Source organism: Chiloscyllium plagiosum, unplaced genomic scaffold (genome assembly GCF_037043375.1).
Source record: "Chiloscyllium plagiosum isolate Xiang-an unplaced genomic scaffold, Cpla_swu_hap1 HiC_scaffold_9, whole genome shotgun sequence".
Taxonomy (NCBI): domain Eukaryota; kingdom Metazoa; phylum Chordata; class Chondrichthyes; order Orectolobiformes; family Hemiscylliidae; genus Chiloscyllium; species Chiloscyllium plagiosum.
In genome coordinates, this window is record NW_028270147.1 from 39666769 (window position 1) to 39684875 (window position 18107).

General features: G+C 38.8%; 2 protein-coding genes across 3 annotated transcripts in view; one reads left to right on the forward strand and one right to left on the reverse strand.

Moving 5' to 3' along the window:
* rnf220a (ring finger protein 220a) overlaps positions 1-6734 on the reverse strand; it is a 512316-nt gene extending 505582 nt beyond the window's left edge. Inside the window, exons 1-2 of the mRNA XM_087990559.1 lie at positions 6528-6734; positions 4717-5457 (exon numbers count right to left, since the gene is read on the reverse strand). Of these exons, the coding sequence (XP_087846685.1) occupies positions 4717-5344 (628 nt within the window). The 5' untranslated portion in view covers positions 5345-5457; positions 6528-6734. The remainder of the gene's footprint in view (positions 1-4716; positions 5458-6527) is intronic.
* Positions 6735-9446: 2712 nt separating this feature from the next.
* Positions 9447-18107, forward strand: part of LOC122554293 (ERI1 exoribonuclease 3-like) — a 419345-nt gene continuing 410684 nt past the window's right edge. For both annotated transcript variants that reach the window (XM_087990561.1, XM_087990562.1), the window contains exon 1: positions 9447-9538. The gene's annotated coding sequence lies outside the window, so the exon portion shown is untranslated. The remainder of the gene's footprint in view (positions 9539-18107) is intronic.

Genomic DNA, 18107 nt, shown 5'->3' on the forward strand with positions numbered 1-18107 from the left:
AATCTGTAATAGCAAAGGCAACAAATTGATATTTTTTGACATAAAAGCAAAAAATCTAGTTTAATTGTTCGAATTTGGGCAATTTAATATCATGTCTTTCTCTTCTGGATCAACAGTTGAAAATAATGCTGAGACATTCTTTACCTCAAGATATTCAGTATTATGTAATTTCCCCCTTTTTGAAATTTTCAATCATGGTGTAAATATACATTATGCAATTGAGAATTTTCTAAATAAATGTGAGAAACTTGCTTATTCATCATCGCAGCAAATTCACTAAGTTAATTTCATTCATAAATAATGGACAATCATTATGGCTTTTATTCCTTACTTCACAGAATATAAAATAGTTGTATCATTTTGAAAAAGGTGCTTAAGACTACAATAATTGTCACAACAATCTAGTGCACTGACTATTGAAGAGTTTTTACAATGGAAATATATCAATAATTAATCTGTATGAATCAATTGGACAATGAAAATTATTTGGATTTGAGTAGCAAAAGTGATTACAACTGTGTGGCGTAATGCTAGCTTGCTTTCTGACAGTAGTCTGCTTCATTGTATGCGTTATCATGCTGTCGGAGAGAGCTGAGGATACTGACCGAGTCTCCCTGGTGGGTTTACTGACTGAACATCAAGCTCTCCTTCAGCCTCTGTAGACCAGACACATTGCACAAATGTAGACAGAGGGCAAATGAGCAGTAATTGATGAGAATAAAGATGTTTTGCCAGACAGAGATAGTACCCCTACAGAGAAATAAGGCATTTACAAATAAAACATGGACTAGACAAGATAGACGCCCCACTTTGCCATGAATTCTGCAACAAAAATTTAAATTGGGCCACTAACTGTGCACAGAACACTTTGAAATGAAAAATAAAGACAACAAAAACATGAAACAACACTGCACAGGGACTAACAAAACGGAGTACAGCAACATTGCTGTTAGCATTGATTGTTAGTGTCCGAGGAGCCATTTGTTTTTATCCCAAAGACTTTACATGCATAGCTTTACACAGACTATCGGTTGAGAAGATATCTGTCACCAACACACACCCCCCACCCCTCTCCACCAACCCCCATTGCCCATATTCACCAACAATGATCAGTGATTGCTCAGAAACGAAACAATTCCTGAAATGCCTGCACACCCCCCACCACCACCCCCCCACCCCCAAATTTTAGTTAAACAAATGTTGGACTTGTTCACATGGTGCAGAGTCTGTGTTCAAGAGCCATTCATTATGTACAAGAGTACACAAAGTTTTTCTTCCATGTTACAGTGAAAGTAGCAAGTTGAATGTGAATGAATGTGTGAAAGGTCAAATTAAATCTTAAGATAGAACATTAGATCAAAACAAATACTTCCAGATTTTCTAATTTTTAAAAACTTTATTTGTTTCTTTCCCATTGTAGTTTATTTATTCAAATCCTTCTCTTCTTAGGCCAATGTTATTTTCAATTCTTAATAATTTGCTGATGGTTTAATTCAATCTTTTGTGACTTCCTAAGCTATACTGAAATATTAAAGATCCATATTCCACTAAACTATGAAAATGCAAAAAAAATTAAGGGAAATTGGTTATATGTTAACAACCATGATCTCCTTTCCTCTTAAAAACATTTGTTGAAGCCTTGAATCTTACACAATGCAAACTGTTTCAAACACATGGGAATTCTGATTCTCGGCATTTGCCTGGGAACACATTGCTAATCAGTACACATTGTATTTAGTTTAATAGGTACATTCCCTTAAACCAGGAAAAAAACACAGGTAATGTCTAAACTTCTTAAAATTCTGGAATTTTGGATCATTTTGGAATATACTGAGAATTGTTTTGAGAAAATTTTCAAAGTTTTTATTGGTGCATTTTAAAAAATTTTTGAGCAATGGTATTTAAAAGAGAAAAAAAAATATGCTGCAAGTGAGCAGGTACTCCCTTGGCAGCAGTTGTGTTACAGATTTTTTTGGGAAGAAAAAAAAGAAAGGAAATCGATGGCACTTTGAATAGAGGTCGTCAGGGTTGTTGCTCAAGAAAGTGACAGATCTGTGTAGTAAGCCTCTAGCAGCCCCCAAAAATTCCATACATATTACCATTTAGCTGCAATATTTCAGGCTACAATGTCCATAGTGAAACACCACTTTAAAAATCAACCATTTATCCTGTACAGTTGTGCATTGCGAGTGTTAACAAAATATAAGTAGATATAGCAATAAATACAAATGCTTAGGCAGTTGAATAGACAAAAAACTAAAAATGTACAAATAGCTAACTTACAAACAAAGTCTAAAACAAACATCTTTTAAAACAATCATAATTTGTAGGAAGAATTTCAATAAATGATCCACATTAAGTAACCATGTGCTGTAGCAGCGCTCAAAACCTAAACTTATGCCAAACAAAATGCCAATATTATTAACCACTGCCCAAAACAAATTGGGTAAGTAAAGGAATGTTTGGTTAAATTTCACTAGCAATTTCAATTGCTATTTATATCACCGAAATGCTGGAGAATTCAAGCTTTAGTTAAGTTACTTGGAATACATCAGGCTTGTACATTTTAACATTTTTTTTGTCATCCACAAAATAGACATGTTTAGCCTCTCATCTTGGTTGAGAGATGAAAAGAATTCCTAAAACTAAAGCAGATGGCTTGGAATATCAAAGAAGAGGCTTAATGTTGCTTTTATATGAAACAACCACTATGGGTGTGTATTTGGCAGGATACACTTTGCAGATGTCAAGTAAATCAGCATCTATAAAATCAGTTTTAAAATAATGTACTGTTTTTGAATTAAAGTGAACTGAGAGCTATTGTAACCATTTCCTCTACTAACATGTTTTCTTGAACATTCTTATTTGCAGTCATATAAAGCTGCCAGTGCATATTTATCTGCTTAAAAGATATCCTTAATCCAGCTGCATGTAATTTAACGCAGTGCATAGGATGAGACAGTTTTTTTTTAAAAAGCTGTGTCAACTCACACCTCAGCCTTATAACAAATGGCAGTGTGTAAAAGGCCAATTGTCCTTTCCCTTATCTCTTTCGCACCTCAATATTCATTCCAACAACCCTCAAATCCTTTTTGCTACACCACAGGCTTAAAGACTGGGCTGTATAATACCGGCTCTCAGCAAGTGCCCAAAGCCGATCCACTACTGCCTTCTTCCTCTCGATTTTTCCATATTAGTGGCTGTCATTACCATAAGAAGAGGTAGAGGAAAAGAGGGGAGGGAAGCACTTAAAGAAATGTGAAAGGGATGCTAGTTGAAAACCAGTGGGGAGAACTGAAAAAGATCAGCCTTTTCACATTTGGTTAAGTAGTGGAAAACACCCTGACGGCCTTATGATTATAAAGAACACTTCTGCTAAAGTTTATTTATTGCAAAAAGAAAAGAATATTATCATATATTTCAATTTGTGCCACTTCCCGCATCATTTGCTATCCCAGACACCCTTGCTTCAACTTGTTTGCCCAATAAATCAAAAAGAAATTTATGAAAAAGAAAAGCAACCAGGTTGGTCCTGTCAGGAAGGAAGCAAAGACATCCATGTTTTGTTGTTTTAAGGGTTTTTTTGTTAACTACTCAGGAAGGAAGATAGGGGCCTGGATGCTGACTCAATGAGTGCAGCTTAATCACTCATTCTTTACTATAATATAGACCTTTTAAGTTTCTCACTACAGTCCAAACTTTTACAACTATTTACGCACTAATTTGTATTTTTGTCTATCTCTCCAACAATCTTCTGATTCAATTGCTTGTAACTCACCTTGTTCTACTTTCCTTTCACTTTTTGCCAATCTATTACAATTCTACTATTATTCTCACGTTTTCTCTCATTTGCCTTGTCTCCTCTTACGCTTTCTTCAACCAAAACAAACAGTAGCAAAAGTCAGTCGCTTCCCACAGCTGAAGCTTGTTAACTTATCACCCATTATCACCTCATCCTTTAAGTACCACCTTTCTTCTCAGACTGCTGATGAGCCCTCGCAAAATTTTAGGTTTGCAATTTAACTCAACAAATATCACAAAACAGCTGCAGTGAACTGGTTTCCTCTGAGTTCCAAGGCCGGTTTCTCCTTGGAGTTATTTAGATTGCAGGGTGGGGTGGAGTGAATATTGTCAATGAAAACAAATCTTTTTTCTTTAACTGAATACTAAAAGCATCAGTTGCGCTGAGAAAATGCAATCATTACTTAACTACTTCAGAGAATTTTAATTGCTGGTAGAATTCCATTTATTTTACTTGGTTTTATCTTAAACTATAAGGCATTTTAAAAAAAACTATACTTTCAAGCAAACAAATGTCTGCATCTGAAGAATGTATAGCCCATATGAAATTAGGGAACGTAAGATGAAACATAACAGGTAGTCAAGAATATTAACTTTAAATGTTGCCCATATATTTCAACTTCTGACTTCATTGAAAACAAAGACACTATTCTAAAAGTTTAGGTGGCTTGAATTTTAACTTGACTATATACATGATTAATATTCATTACCCGGTTAGTTCAAATGCAAAGTAAACTTAGCAAGTACAGCCAAAACATGAAGACATGAAAATTCTTCAAAAGTATCTACATGTAATGAAATATGCTGTGCTTTTTGGGAAAAAAGTCACAAGTTTTGGGCACTTGCTGAAAATTTCTATTTGAACCATAAAAAGGGCCCAAAGTAGTTAAAATACATAAAAGAAAAAGCACTTACATCTTTCATTTCGATTTTCTTCAGGGCTTGCCGAGTTTTCCCGGTCAGAGATGAGACCTGACACAGCAAAGACCTTTTTTCCAGTGTCATCGAGCTTCAGTGAACTGGGGGAACTGGATGGGAGCTGGGCTGTGAACTCATACTCCTTGCCCTCAGAGTCCGAAAACCTCAGGTGAGGGGATTCGTTTTCATGACAGTTCTTCAGTCTTTTGGCAGGTGTAAAGGCTGACTGGTAACTGTCTCTGTCTTCAGCGGAGGCAAAAGGTCGGAATGCCCCAACACCACTATGATTCAGCATGCTGATTGGGGTACAGTCCAGATTTGGAGGTGCAAATTGATGATGCAGGTGTAAAAGTTGAGGGGGAAAGTCTCGGTTCGGGAAGGCCCCTGGCACCCCGCCCTGACGGTGGTACATTGAGGCAAAGGTATAGGAGCCATTAGTAAAGGGAATATGGACATCTTTGTCCACAGAGACAGGTACTCCAAAGGGTCTAGGCTGCTGGCAGGAGATGGTGGCATCTCGGCTGGCCTCTGCAGTCGAGGCCAGGACCATTAAAGCTGGAGATGCAAGGGGGTTAGGAAGATATGAAGAATTCTCCATCTTGAAAGCTGTTCTGTGCAAGTCCATTGGAAACTCTTTGCTCACTAGTACCAGAATTATATAATGACCTTCTGAAATGGAGGCAAGGCTGGCTTTATAAAGAGCAAGGTGACATCATTACCATCACAGCTTGATAGATCCTGTATTAATAAAGAAAGCAAAATAAATATTCACATTCACACACACTCTCTCTTTATATATACAGATGTATATACCCCATTACAAGCATTCTGACTCTTGTATAGATTAGGTACTATTTGACCACAGTAATTATGAAAATCTATACTTAATACACTCTGGTGTCAAAGTGTCACGAGCTTAAAGACTGACCCCAAATAACAGAACCTCTATAGCCCTGTGATCAAAAATGCATTTATTGCTCCGAAATCACAAGAGGTGGCTACTGATTAAGGGATTTTTTCTGCTCCCAAAGTCCTGCTCACCGAAATATGAAAATAGTCGCTTTTTAGGTTTTCCTTTTAAACAAATATTTTGGATTTTAATTTGCCACATGGTTAAAAATAAAGATTAAAATAACTTAACAGTATTGATTTACGCGGTAGAATTGACATTAATTTTAGTTCAGTTATCACTTTGCAAAGCGATCAATAGTAACTAATAACGAATGACAGCGCTGGTAAAAAGGAGAGAAAGCAGGACTCCAGCCAAAAATCGAAATGTACCGACACTAAATCATCCCATACTTTTTTCAGTCGTCAGAAATCAGGACACCGAAAAACCCAGTTGCTACTTATGTTACAGCTATCAAGATTAATAACATCCAGCGCCAGATAATTCATTGCAACTTTGAAACTGAGGCCAATTAAACAGCTAATTTCTTGATACTTAGAAGTGATCACCAAGAAATAGATAATATCACGAAAAGCTAAGCAGTTATGCCATATGGAATTAACAATAGCATATATATCACTATATAGATGCGTATTAGGTAAGTGAATACAATTTGCACGCTCAGTTCAGCATAGCGTAATTTGTTATTTTTAAAAAAGCATTAAATAGTTAAACCGGCAGGTTACAATGCAAGCAATGGACTCAAACTGGCTGGACTAAACTACTTTTACTCTAGTATGTTTTTTTATTGCAAGGTGCACGCACCAACACATACGGACAGTGAAGCATGTAAACAATGACTTCCGCGCAAAGTTGGAGACAACACATCACAGACACGTTTGTGCATTACTGTACTTACTTTAATTCCCAAGGATGCTTTCACTTTTTATAACAGAACACATACACACTAAAATAAAAGGATTTATTTCTTTTGGCAAAACTCTCCCTTAGTATAAAGGGACTGTGGAGTTGAAGTCTGGAAATACGGTGCGTGTGTGTGTGAATGAAGTCTGCTGTTGGAAGATGGTGTTGATTACATGCACAGAGGGATCCCTATCCTGGGTCCGATCAGAGGAGGAATGTTGCGTTGCTGCTGCTCCGCTTGGCTCAGTGTGCCTGTGTGTATGTGTGTGTGTGTGTCAATTTCAGAACTCACTCACCGGGACAGCAATATAGCAGTACAGCCTCAGCCAGCCTACTGCGCAGCCGCATCGTCCTCATACAGGCACCTGGGAATTGTAGTTCTCACTCATCGCTTTATCTCCCGCTCTTTGCTTTCCTGCTGTACTCGTCTTTCCTTTTTTTTACATTTCTAAATTGTTTAGCGACATACGTTCACTTCTGCCCTTACTTATCCTGTTTCCTCTTCACAGCATTAATCCTTCCATTTTCATTTGACGTGTAGAGTTTATGCTTCAACGTTTTTGGATTTGCTTAAAAACTGTCATTCTGCAATTCTTCCTTTCAATTATTCTTCTGTTTAACATTTCCCATTTTAGATTTATAAAACCTTGTTAAAATGTTAACTCCTAAGTCCCTCTGCCCGATATGCATTTACTTTTATTTCATTATCCTCATTTCCATTGCGTAGTTCTTCTTGATTTCCATTCGCGTTGCATGTTTCTTTCTCATTCCGGTGAGTTTTTCTCTTCCTACACTTTGGCATTTCCTTTCTTTTCATTTCCGTCATTTTTCCCCTGCTTGACAATATATAACGATTCTTGCCTTTTTATATTTCTCTTTTAAGCTTATTTTTAGACCGGCTGACTTTCTGATCTTTTGCTTGATGTTTATCTGGTCTATGGTTATATTTCCCTGTTTCAGTACAGCATTTTCACTTCTTTATCGGAAGTGCAGATTGTCGATTTTTGTGTTTTGCTTTCACCTTGCCTCAACTTCGCAACCCCGGATTTCTGATTCTCCCCTTTCCTTCCCTGGTGTACTCATAATGCATTCATGCATTTGATTTTGAACATTTTCGGCTCCATTGAACTTCGTGTTGCGTAAACTACTCTCAGTAACTTTCTGTCTTATGCTTCCTTTGCTTTATTTTGCTTCACCTACCTGTTTCTTCATCGTTTAGTTCTTACTATCCTGTTCCGACTCTAAATTTCTCGATGGCTATTTCCAATCATCGTTCTTCCATAATTTCGTATTCTTTTCGTTGCACAGGAGCCGCTCCTGCAATCTGCAATAATTGAGCCAACTGAATATTGTAGATCGAGAAGATGTGAAGAGGAGACATCAGTAATTAAACGAGTTACAAACTACTTCAGAAGTTCAGTCATCAATGTTATTTCCTTAAATTCCACACAGATTCCTGATCGAAAGAAGGCAGGACCTGAAACAATATTGGGGGCATCATTTCCAAAATCAATCAACTAATTGTACAAAAATACAAAAGTAAAATAAAGTCACACCGAGATTGATAAATTTACACTGTGGATGTATCTATTAATGTTGCACTAACCCTTTTGATGGCCTACATAAGCCTGTATTTCAACAAGCACCAAAAATCAATACCCAACATTATTAATTATCTCAGTTTCTCATTGAACATGAACAGCTTAACAGTACCAAGGAGTTCAGATAAAAGAACCGCCTGACAGTACAAATATAATACAGCATACAACAAAATTACACTTGGATTTACCCCAACAAATTTTTAAAAATAGATGCATAAGCTAGCAGTCCCAAAAAGGAAAAATAATGTTACCCCTTTAGCATCCAGAAATTCCTTGCCATTTTCACCGCGTAAAAGATGGTGGTCCATTTTCGTATTTTAGTTATTAATAGGTGAATTGCAACCATTATCAGATAATTATATTGTAAAGGATTCGGTCAAAATTTTAGAAAATAAGTGATAACTTGAATAATATGGCTATAGTTTACTTTTGTCGTACTTGCAACATTATCAATAACTACATAAGTAATTTATACTGACAGAGATTGTAATTTTTTCGGACGATGCAAACTTGTCAAATCGCCAAACGTAACTTTGATAATAATCGATACTTTATTTTAAGTGCTGGTGTAAATGGCAAGAAATGTATTTACAAATTTACCATGTCTTACTGCAAATCTGAGTGCAATTCACCGTGTCAGTGCGCCTGCGAAACGGGACGTGAGTAATAAAACTACAACTCCCAGTGCTCTGAGCACAAAAAAACTCAGCTTCTCTAAAGACATTAAAGCGTAAGACGTTCCGCATCTGTAGTCTTTTCAATTTAATGTGAAATTTGATGCACTTGTAACACCACATTTACATCAGACAGAAAGAGTGAGCACACTAGCGACGAGTTACGATTTATTGTTGACATTTGCGGACTGGGTGCTCACTATGGTAGATCTGGAGATGACAAAGATTCGCCATCTCCTTAAATATCATACCGAACTCCCGAATGATATTGTTGAAATAAACTACCAACATGTTAGAAAACTCTCAACAAAACATATGAAACTAATAGATGGGTTTAATAAAATTAATCACGAATAATCGGTGCCAGTTTCTGAGTTGGGAAGTTATAAGTATGCCTTTATGTAAATTGGGAAGTTGGAACTACAACTCCCAGAATGAGGACCCGGATCGGATCGTCTCGGCCCGGTCTCGGCTCGGCCCGGCCCCGGCCCGACCTGACACGACCCAGCGTAGGCCGTCCCGAACGGCCACTCCGCCATCTTTGCCCGCTCAACCAAACCTGCTGGCGAGCGTTTGAAAAGCGTGAGCGCGTATCGTCCCCACAAGCCCCGCCTCCCATGGGCTTTATTGGTTGCAACTGCGTCCCTCCGGAGCTAACTTGGGCTCCAATTGGCCTTGGGGGGTGTCAATCCTAAATCGGGTCACAGGCGGGGTTCGGCAAGCAGGATAGGGTGAGTAAGGCCGTTGGCCGCCTTGAGTTTATTGATGGTTTGATTTTTAACCTGGGGAAACCCGAGGCGTTTGTATTATCTCCGGCCAAGAGGCTGAACAACAGGCTGTTTGTGTTGGTCAAAAAATGCAGAGAATTCTACTACCGTAATAAACTTGCGACTTGGCATATTCCGAGGCACTTTTTCTATGTTGAGGCCTTCATGGTGTAGCAGTTCTGATAGTTATGAATGTTTTGTTAGTTACACGGTTCTCTGGTCGTTTTTTGAGATTGACTTTTTGTTACTTGTATCATCTTATGAATAGTTGTCTTTGGAAAGGGAAACTCTCCAGAGGCAAGCTACCGTTTTTCGGCAGTGACTTAACGTGGAGGATTACCTATCCTATGAAACGAAAGCGACACTTCTAATGCAATAAACGTGAAAATTTCAAGAGCTTAGAACTTAGTATAGCTTTAGTGTGGAGGTGCCGGTGTTGGATTGGGGTGGACAAAGTTAAAAACCACACAACACCAGGCTAGAGTCCAACAGGTTTATTTGGAAGTACTGGCTTTCAGAGCGCTGCTCCTTCATCAGGTAACTAATAAACTTGTTGAACTATAACCTGATGTTGTGTGATTTTTAACTTGGTATAGCTTTAATCTACAGGAACCATAGGCATTTCTCTTTCTCAGGGAAATGAAGGTGTTCACACAATTCGAGGGGCAACCCTTTGGATCAAACGTGGGGCAAGACAAACAGGCACATCTCCACGAACTAGCACAACCGTTACATGGAGTTAACCCGCGCCGTTGGTATCACTGAGTCACCAACTGACTCTCAGACCTTTAATTGAATGACGTTTTAATTTACCAGTAAATGTTCATTCTTTGTGGATAAAAGGGATAGCTTTATCTCCCCTATAAAATTTAGTGTTTCCCATTGCATTTTTCCTTGGGAATTTCATCTTTATTTCTTAGCGGTGAAAGTGTAATGTGTATATCAAATTTAGAGAAACAAATGTTTAAAGATTATTCTTTTCCCCGGGTCATTTATTATGAGCACATCAGTCAAAGGTAATGGTGATCGGGCACGGCAGTAACTTTTGTGTTATTTGTACATTTGTTAGGCTTTTCTTGAACATTTGTCATTGAACTTGAGTTGAGGTTTGTTTTCATTTCTGAACTGAGTTTATTTGAGTGGTAGAGCAGTTGGGAGGTTATGTTGCAGCAGTACAGGACATTGGTTAGGCCATTTTTGGAACATTATACTCTGTGGCCATTCTGGTCTCCCTGCTTTAGAAAAGATATTGTGGAACTTGAAAGGGTTCAGGAAAGACTGACTAGGATGTTGCCAGGGTTGACCAGTTTGAGCTCTGGGAGACGCTGAATAGGCTGGGGCTATTTTCCCTGAAAGGTCTGAGGCTAAGAGGTGACCTTAAAAGAGGTTATAAAACATGAGCATGGATAGGGTGAATAGCTGAGGTCTTTTCCCCAGGTTAGGGGAGTCCAAAATTAGAGGGCATAGGTTTAAGGTGAGGAGAAAGATTTAAAAGGGATCTAAGGGGCAGCTTTTTCACACAGAAGGTCATGCAGATCTGGAATGAGTGCCAGAGGAAATGGTAGAGACTGTTACAATTAAAACATTTAAAAGGCATCTGGATGGGTATATGAATAAGAAGGGTTTAAAGGGATATGGGCCAAATACTAGCAAATGTGACGAGATTAATGTAGAATATTTGGTTGGCATGGACGAATTGGACCGAAGGATTTGTTTCCATGCAGTAGATTTCCATGTCTCTATGTTCTGGTATATTATGATTTGCCTTGGTAATTTGTTACTCTTTTCAATTCACTATTTGATGTGATATAATTTCTATACAACGTATAAGACAAGAAATTGAACTCTTCACGTGTCATGGTAATCTAAGCTCTGTTACACAATTTACTTCATTAGTGAATACATAAGAGTAGTATCCAAAATTAAATGTTATACTTGTTTGTCTTTTAGTTAGTTATTTTCTGTGACTGTTTTTATTTATTATAGTTAAAAAGACTTGACTGTGACAAACATTTAGAGTCATAGGGATGTACAGCATGAAAACAGACCTTTCGGTCCAACCCGTCCATGCCGACCAGATATCTCAACCCAATCTAGTCCCACTTGCCAGCACCCGGCCCATACCCCTCCAAATCCTTCCTATTCATATACCATCCAAATGCCTTTTAAATGTTGCAGTTATACCAGCCTCCACCACTTCGTCTGGCAGCTCATTCCATACACGTACCACCCTCCGTGTGAAAAAGTTGCCCCTAAGGTCTCTTTTATATCTTTCCCCTAAACCTATGCCCTCTAGTTCTGGACTCCCCGACCCCAGGGAAAAGACTTTGTCTATTTATCCTATCCATGCCCCTCATAATTTTGTAAACCTCTATAAGGTCACCCCTCAGCCTCCGATGCTCCAGGGAAAACAGCCTGTTCAGCCTCTCCCTATAGCTCAAATTCTCCACCCTGGCAACATCCCTGTAAATCTTTTCTGAACCCTTTCAAGTTTCACAACATCTTTCTGATAGGAAGGAGACCAGAATTGCATGCAATATTCTAACAGTGGCCGAACCAATGTCCTGCACAGCCGCAACATGATGTCCCAATTCCTGTACTCAATACTCTGACCAATAAAGGAGAGCATACCAAACGCCACCTTCACTATCCTATCTACCTGTGACTCCACTTTCAAGAAGCTATGAACCTGCACTCCAAGGTCTCTTTGTTCAGCAACACTCCCTAGGACCTTACCATTAAGTGTAGAAATCCTGCTAAGATTTGCTTTCCCACAATGCAGCACCTCGCATTTATCTGAATTAAACTGCATCTGCCACTTCTCAGCCCTTTGGCCCACCTGGTCAAGATCCTGTTGTAATCTGAGGTAACCTTACATTATGTTTACTTTATATGTTCTGCCTTTTAAAGCAGTCACTTGTCCAAATCTCAGTGAGAAACTCAGTGTAAGCATTTATCATTGGGAAGCTCTACAATAGTTCACCATTATATGCTGTATTTATGAATTAGTAAAATTGCTTTGAACTTGTTTTGCAAAGCAAATGGCATTTCCCCAGTTATTTACGTTTTCTAATGTCCAACATTTTAAACAAAATAATCTGATATGGACTTTATGTATGACACTCCCTTGTTTGCCTTTTAATACTTACATTGAAAGTTTTTTTTTCAAAGTCTTCAGTCTATTTGAAATCTTGGACTTTGCCTTCATATTTTTTTAATCACAGTAGTTGCTCAGATCCCTCAACAAAGTATATGCTCAGTATTCACAAACAATTTCCAGAAATTCCCAGTATAGAATCCATGTTTACCCATGTACATGATTAATGCAGAACGGAGTGACTCTTACTTTATGGGGATATTAGAATTTCCTTGCTTATTTCAAAATGTTTTAAAACAAACTGGAAGTTGCGTTTTGAGTTATAGTTCAGTAAAATTGATATTTTTATTAAATTAAATTCTCAACTATTTACTGGCAACACACCTGATCAAGATGATCGTCAGAGAGAAGAAGGTTGAGAGGTGACTTAACAGAGACATATAAGATAATCAGAGGGTTAGATAGGGTGGACAGGGAGAGCCTTTTTCCAAGTATATGACGGCGAGCATGAGGGGGCATAGCTTTACATTGAGGGGTGATAGATATAGGACAGATGTCAGGTATTTTCTTTACTCAGAGAGTAGTAAGGGTATGGAATGCTTTGCCTGCAACAGTAGTTGATTCGCCAACTTTAAGTACATGTAAGTTGTCATTGGACAAGCATATGGACGTACATGGAATAGTGTAGGTTAGATGGGCTTCAGATTGGTATGACAGGTTGGCGGAACGCCGAGGGCTGAAGGGCCTGTACTGCACTGTAATGTTCTATATGTTTTCTTTTGAGTTTTAAAAGACTGAACATGTCTACTTTACAAGCTGCTTTTCATTTTTAATGAAAGATTTGAACCATTTTGAGGCTTGTATTTTTCCAATATTACTTGCAAACAAATCTTTTGAAAATGTGAACGAAGAATTTTGTTTAAAACTGAAAACTCACTAATGGTACATTATTTATATTTATATAAATGGTTTGGGTGTGAGTATAGGAAGTATGTTTGCAGGTGACACCAAAATTAGTGGTGTAGTGGACGGTGAAAAAGCTGTCTAAGATTATACCCTAGAACTCTGTGGGAAGCTGGAGAAGTGATTGCTGGGTCTTTTGCTGAGATATTTGTATCATCGATAGTCACAGGTGAGGTGCCGGAAGACTGGAGGTTGGCTAACGTGGTGCCACTGTTTAAGAAGGGTGGTAAGGACAAGTCAGGGAACTATAGACCAGTGAGCCTGATGTCAGTGGTGGTCAAGTTGTTGGAGGGAATCCTGAGGGACAGGATGTACATGTATTTGGAAAGGCAAGGACTGATTAGGGATAGTCAACATGGCTTTATGTATGGGACATCATGTCTCACAAACTTGATTGAGTTTTTTTGAGGAAGTAACAAAGAGGATTGATGAGGGCAGAGCAGTAGATATGATCTATATGGACTTCAGTAAGGTTCCCCATGGGAGACTGATTGATTGATTAATAAGGTTAGATCTCATGGAATACAGGGAGAACTAGCCATTTGGATACAGAACTGGCTCAAAGGTAGAAGACACAGGGTGGTGGTGGAGGGTTGTTTTTCAGACTGGAGGCTTGTGACCAGTGGAGTGCCACAAGGATCGGTGCTGGGTCGTCTACTTTTTGTCATTTACATAAATAATTTGGATGTGAGCATAAGAGGTACAATTAGTAAGTTTGCAGATGACACCAAAATTGGTGGTGTAGTGGACAGTGAAGAAGGTTACCTCAGATTACAACAGGATCTTGATCAGATGGGCCAATGGGCTGAGAAGTGGCAGATGGAGTTTAATTCAGATAAATGCGCGGGACTGCATTTTGGGGAAAGCAAATCTTAGCAGGACTTATACACTTAATGGTAAAGTCCTAGGGAGTATTGCTAAACAAAGAGAGTTTGGAGTGCAGGTTCATAGCTCTTTGAAAGTGGAGTCACAGGTAGATAGGATAATGAAGAAGGCATTTGGTATGCTTTCTTTTATTGGTCAGAATATTGAGTACAGGAGTTGGGAGGTCATGTTGCGGCTGTGCAGGACATTGGTTAGGCCACTGTTGGAATATTGTGTACAATTCTGCTTTCCTTCCTATCGGAAAGATGTTGTGAAACTTGAAAGGGTTCAGAAAAGATTTACAAGGATGTTGCCAGGGTTGGAGGATTTGAGCTATAGGAAGAGGTTGAACAGGCTGGGGCTGTTTTCCCTGGGGCGTCGGAGGCTGAGGGGTGACCTTATAGAGGTTTAAAATCATGAGGGGCGTGGTTAGGATAAATAGGCAAAGTCTTTTCTCTGGGGTCGGGGAGTCCCAAACTAGAGCGTGTCGGTTTAGGATGAGAGGGGAAAGATATAAAAGAGACCTATGGGGCAACTTTTTCACACAGGGTGGTACTTGTATGGAATGAGCTGCCAGAGGAAGTGGTGGAGGCTGTTACAATTGCATTATTTAAGAAGCATTTGTATGGGTATATGAATAGGAAGGGTTTGGACGGATATTGGCCGGGTACTGGCGGGTGAGACTAGATTGGGTTGGGAAATCTGGTCGGCATGGACGGGTTGGACCGAAGGGTCTGTTTCCATGCTGTACATCTCTATGACTCTATAAAGGAATCTTGATCAGATGGGCTAACGGGCTGAGAAATGGCAGATGGAGCTTAATTTCAATAAATGGTGAGGTGTTGTATTTTGGTAAGGGAAACTAGGGCAGCATTTATAGAGTTCGTGATAGGGCCGTGGAAGTGTTGCTGAACAAAGAGACCTAGGAGTGCAGGCATATAGTTCCTTGAAAGTTGAGTTGCAGGTAGGCAGAGTGGTGAAGGAGATGTTTGGCACACTTGCCTTCATTGATCAGTGCAATGACTATAAGAGTTGGCATGTTATGTTGCAGTTGTACAGGACTTCGGCGAGGCCACTTTCTTTAGAATACTGTGTTCAATTCTGGTCTCCCTGCTATAGGAAGGATGTTGTTAAACTTTAAATGGTTCAGAAAAGATTTACAAGGATGTTGCTGGGATTGGAAGGTTTGAGCTATAAGGAGAGGCTGAATAGGCTGGGGCTCTTTCCCCTGGAATGTCAGAGGCTTCATAGAAGTTGATAAAATCATGAGGGGCGTGGATAGGGTGATTGGCTGAAGTCTTTTTCCTCAGGTGGGGGAGTCCAAACTAGAGGACATAGATTTAAGAGACCTAAGGAGCAACTTTTTTGCGTAGAGCATCGTGTGTCTGTGTGTATGGTGCGGGCTGCTAGAGGAATTGGTGGAGGTGGTTACAAGTACAACATTCAAAAGGCATTGAATAGGAAATGTTTAGAGGGATATGGGCCATATGGGACTAGGTCAGATTAGGATATCTGGTAGGCACAGATAAGTTGGACTGAAGGGTCTGTTTTAATAGATTTAGATTAGATTACTTACAGTGTGGAAACAGTCCCTTCGGCCCAACAAGTCCACACCGCCCCGCCGAAGCGCAACCCACCCATACCCCTACATTTACCCCTTACCTAACACTACGGGCAATTTAACATGGCCAGTTCACCTGACCTGCACATCTTTGGACTGTGGGAGGAAACCGGAGCACCCGGAGGAAACCCACGCAGACACGGGGAGAACGTGCAAACTCCACACAGTCAGTCGCCTGAGGCGGGAATTGAACCTGGGTCTCTGGCACAGTGAGGCAGCAGTGCTAACCACTGTGCCACCATGCCGCCCACATGTGTATAATTTTCTGACTCTGTGAATAATTAACTTTTGTGCTTTGGTGCTCTGCATCAAAGAAGTTGTACAGTACTCCAGACCATTTAACTTTAGACGTTGTAGGACTGGAAAATAAAGATGGGAAAAGCACTTGCTATTATGAAGGTGGGGGAGAACAACACCCACTAATTTATTGGGGCAAATTATAATTTGGGCCTAATTTTCCTTGATTAAATTTTTTTCTGCAAGCTCAAACAACCTTTAATTTCTCCCAGACTGTGTCTATCACCAAACCTCTCAACCCAAATTTTCCAAAAATTCCTCCTCCACCTCATACCCTTCTCCTGAGAGCCAGAATCCTCCTCCTCACAATGTGCAAATCTCAGGAGTTCCTGCCAATCCTCTCAATCATATTCCCTGCGATTTCTGATTCCAAAAAGCATCTTCTGCATTTAGTACATCCTGAAACTCCCATCCCTAACGATCCTAAGTTTACTTCTCCAGTGATTCAGGATTTATTTCAAAATGACTGTACATTTGGATCCTCTTGGACATTGATACTCTAGTACAGGACAAGGTCCCAACACATTCCAGGTCTGCATTGTGCTAATGTCTCTGTTCTTGAAAATAATATTTCATTAAACTGTCCAATCCCCCAACAATAGGAGAGCTCATAACATATTAAAAATCTTGCAAGAAGTACACACATTAATCTTAGTTATTTTGTCTAGTTTGTTTCATTATTTATAAGGTCTGATGTTATATCCACCAATCACTGAGAAATAGCATGGAAAGATTTCCAGTGCATGTACAAAATAATTAGTGGACTGGAAGAGACTTGCACTTAGGCTGCTTTTGTCACGTTGATTTCAACACATTTTTGGATATCTTTTATATATGCAAGTACTTATCTGAGATCTTTTTGATTGCTGTATTTGGGTTAATATTGATCAGTACTTGTGGAAAAGCATTCTCTATTCTAATAACCCTTTGCATAAAAAAAGTTTATCTTAATCTTTAGCATATTCAAGGTTCGTTTTGAAATCACAATCTCCAGTATTTGATCTATCTGCTTTTGGAAATTTGTTTATATTCGTCTTTGTATTTTATACTCCTATTACTTGAACACTTTAATGCAATCTGTCTTTCCCACACAATTTGAGAAACAACAATCCTATTCACTTTAATTGTTCCTTTTAATGTTCTAGGCAAATTGGCATTGCACCTTCTCTGGGACCATTTTGAATCTTCTGTAACAAATGTACAGTATTCACTTACGGCCAAGATAGCATTTTGTAAAATGTTATTATGACCATTTTGCTGTGGAATTCAAAAATATAAGCCCTATTTTATAAATGTCTTTAATACCACAGTTTTAAAAAGCAACAGTTCTAATCAACTTTAAAGAAGTGTATTTATGTATCTGCACTTGAATCTATAAAGTGATCTCTTTTTCTCCACAATGCCTTGAGAAATTGACTATTTATGTTACATTATTTACATCCTTATTTTGTCTTGAGTCATGTTTTATTATAGTACACCATATTATTCACTAATATACTCATTGTTGTAATCTCAGTTATATCCTGATAAGTTTTTTTTTGTAGTAGTTATTTCCAGTTGGGTAACATGAACAAACTTTGAAATTTATCCTGTTGTGTTTAAGTTTGAATCGTGTTGATAAATAAAAGTGATCCCAACAACGAATCCCTGGGCCACTGAACTATTCCATTGCTTGCCAGTCTTTATATAGT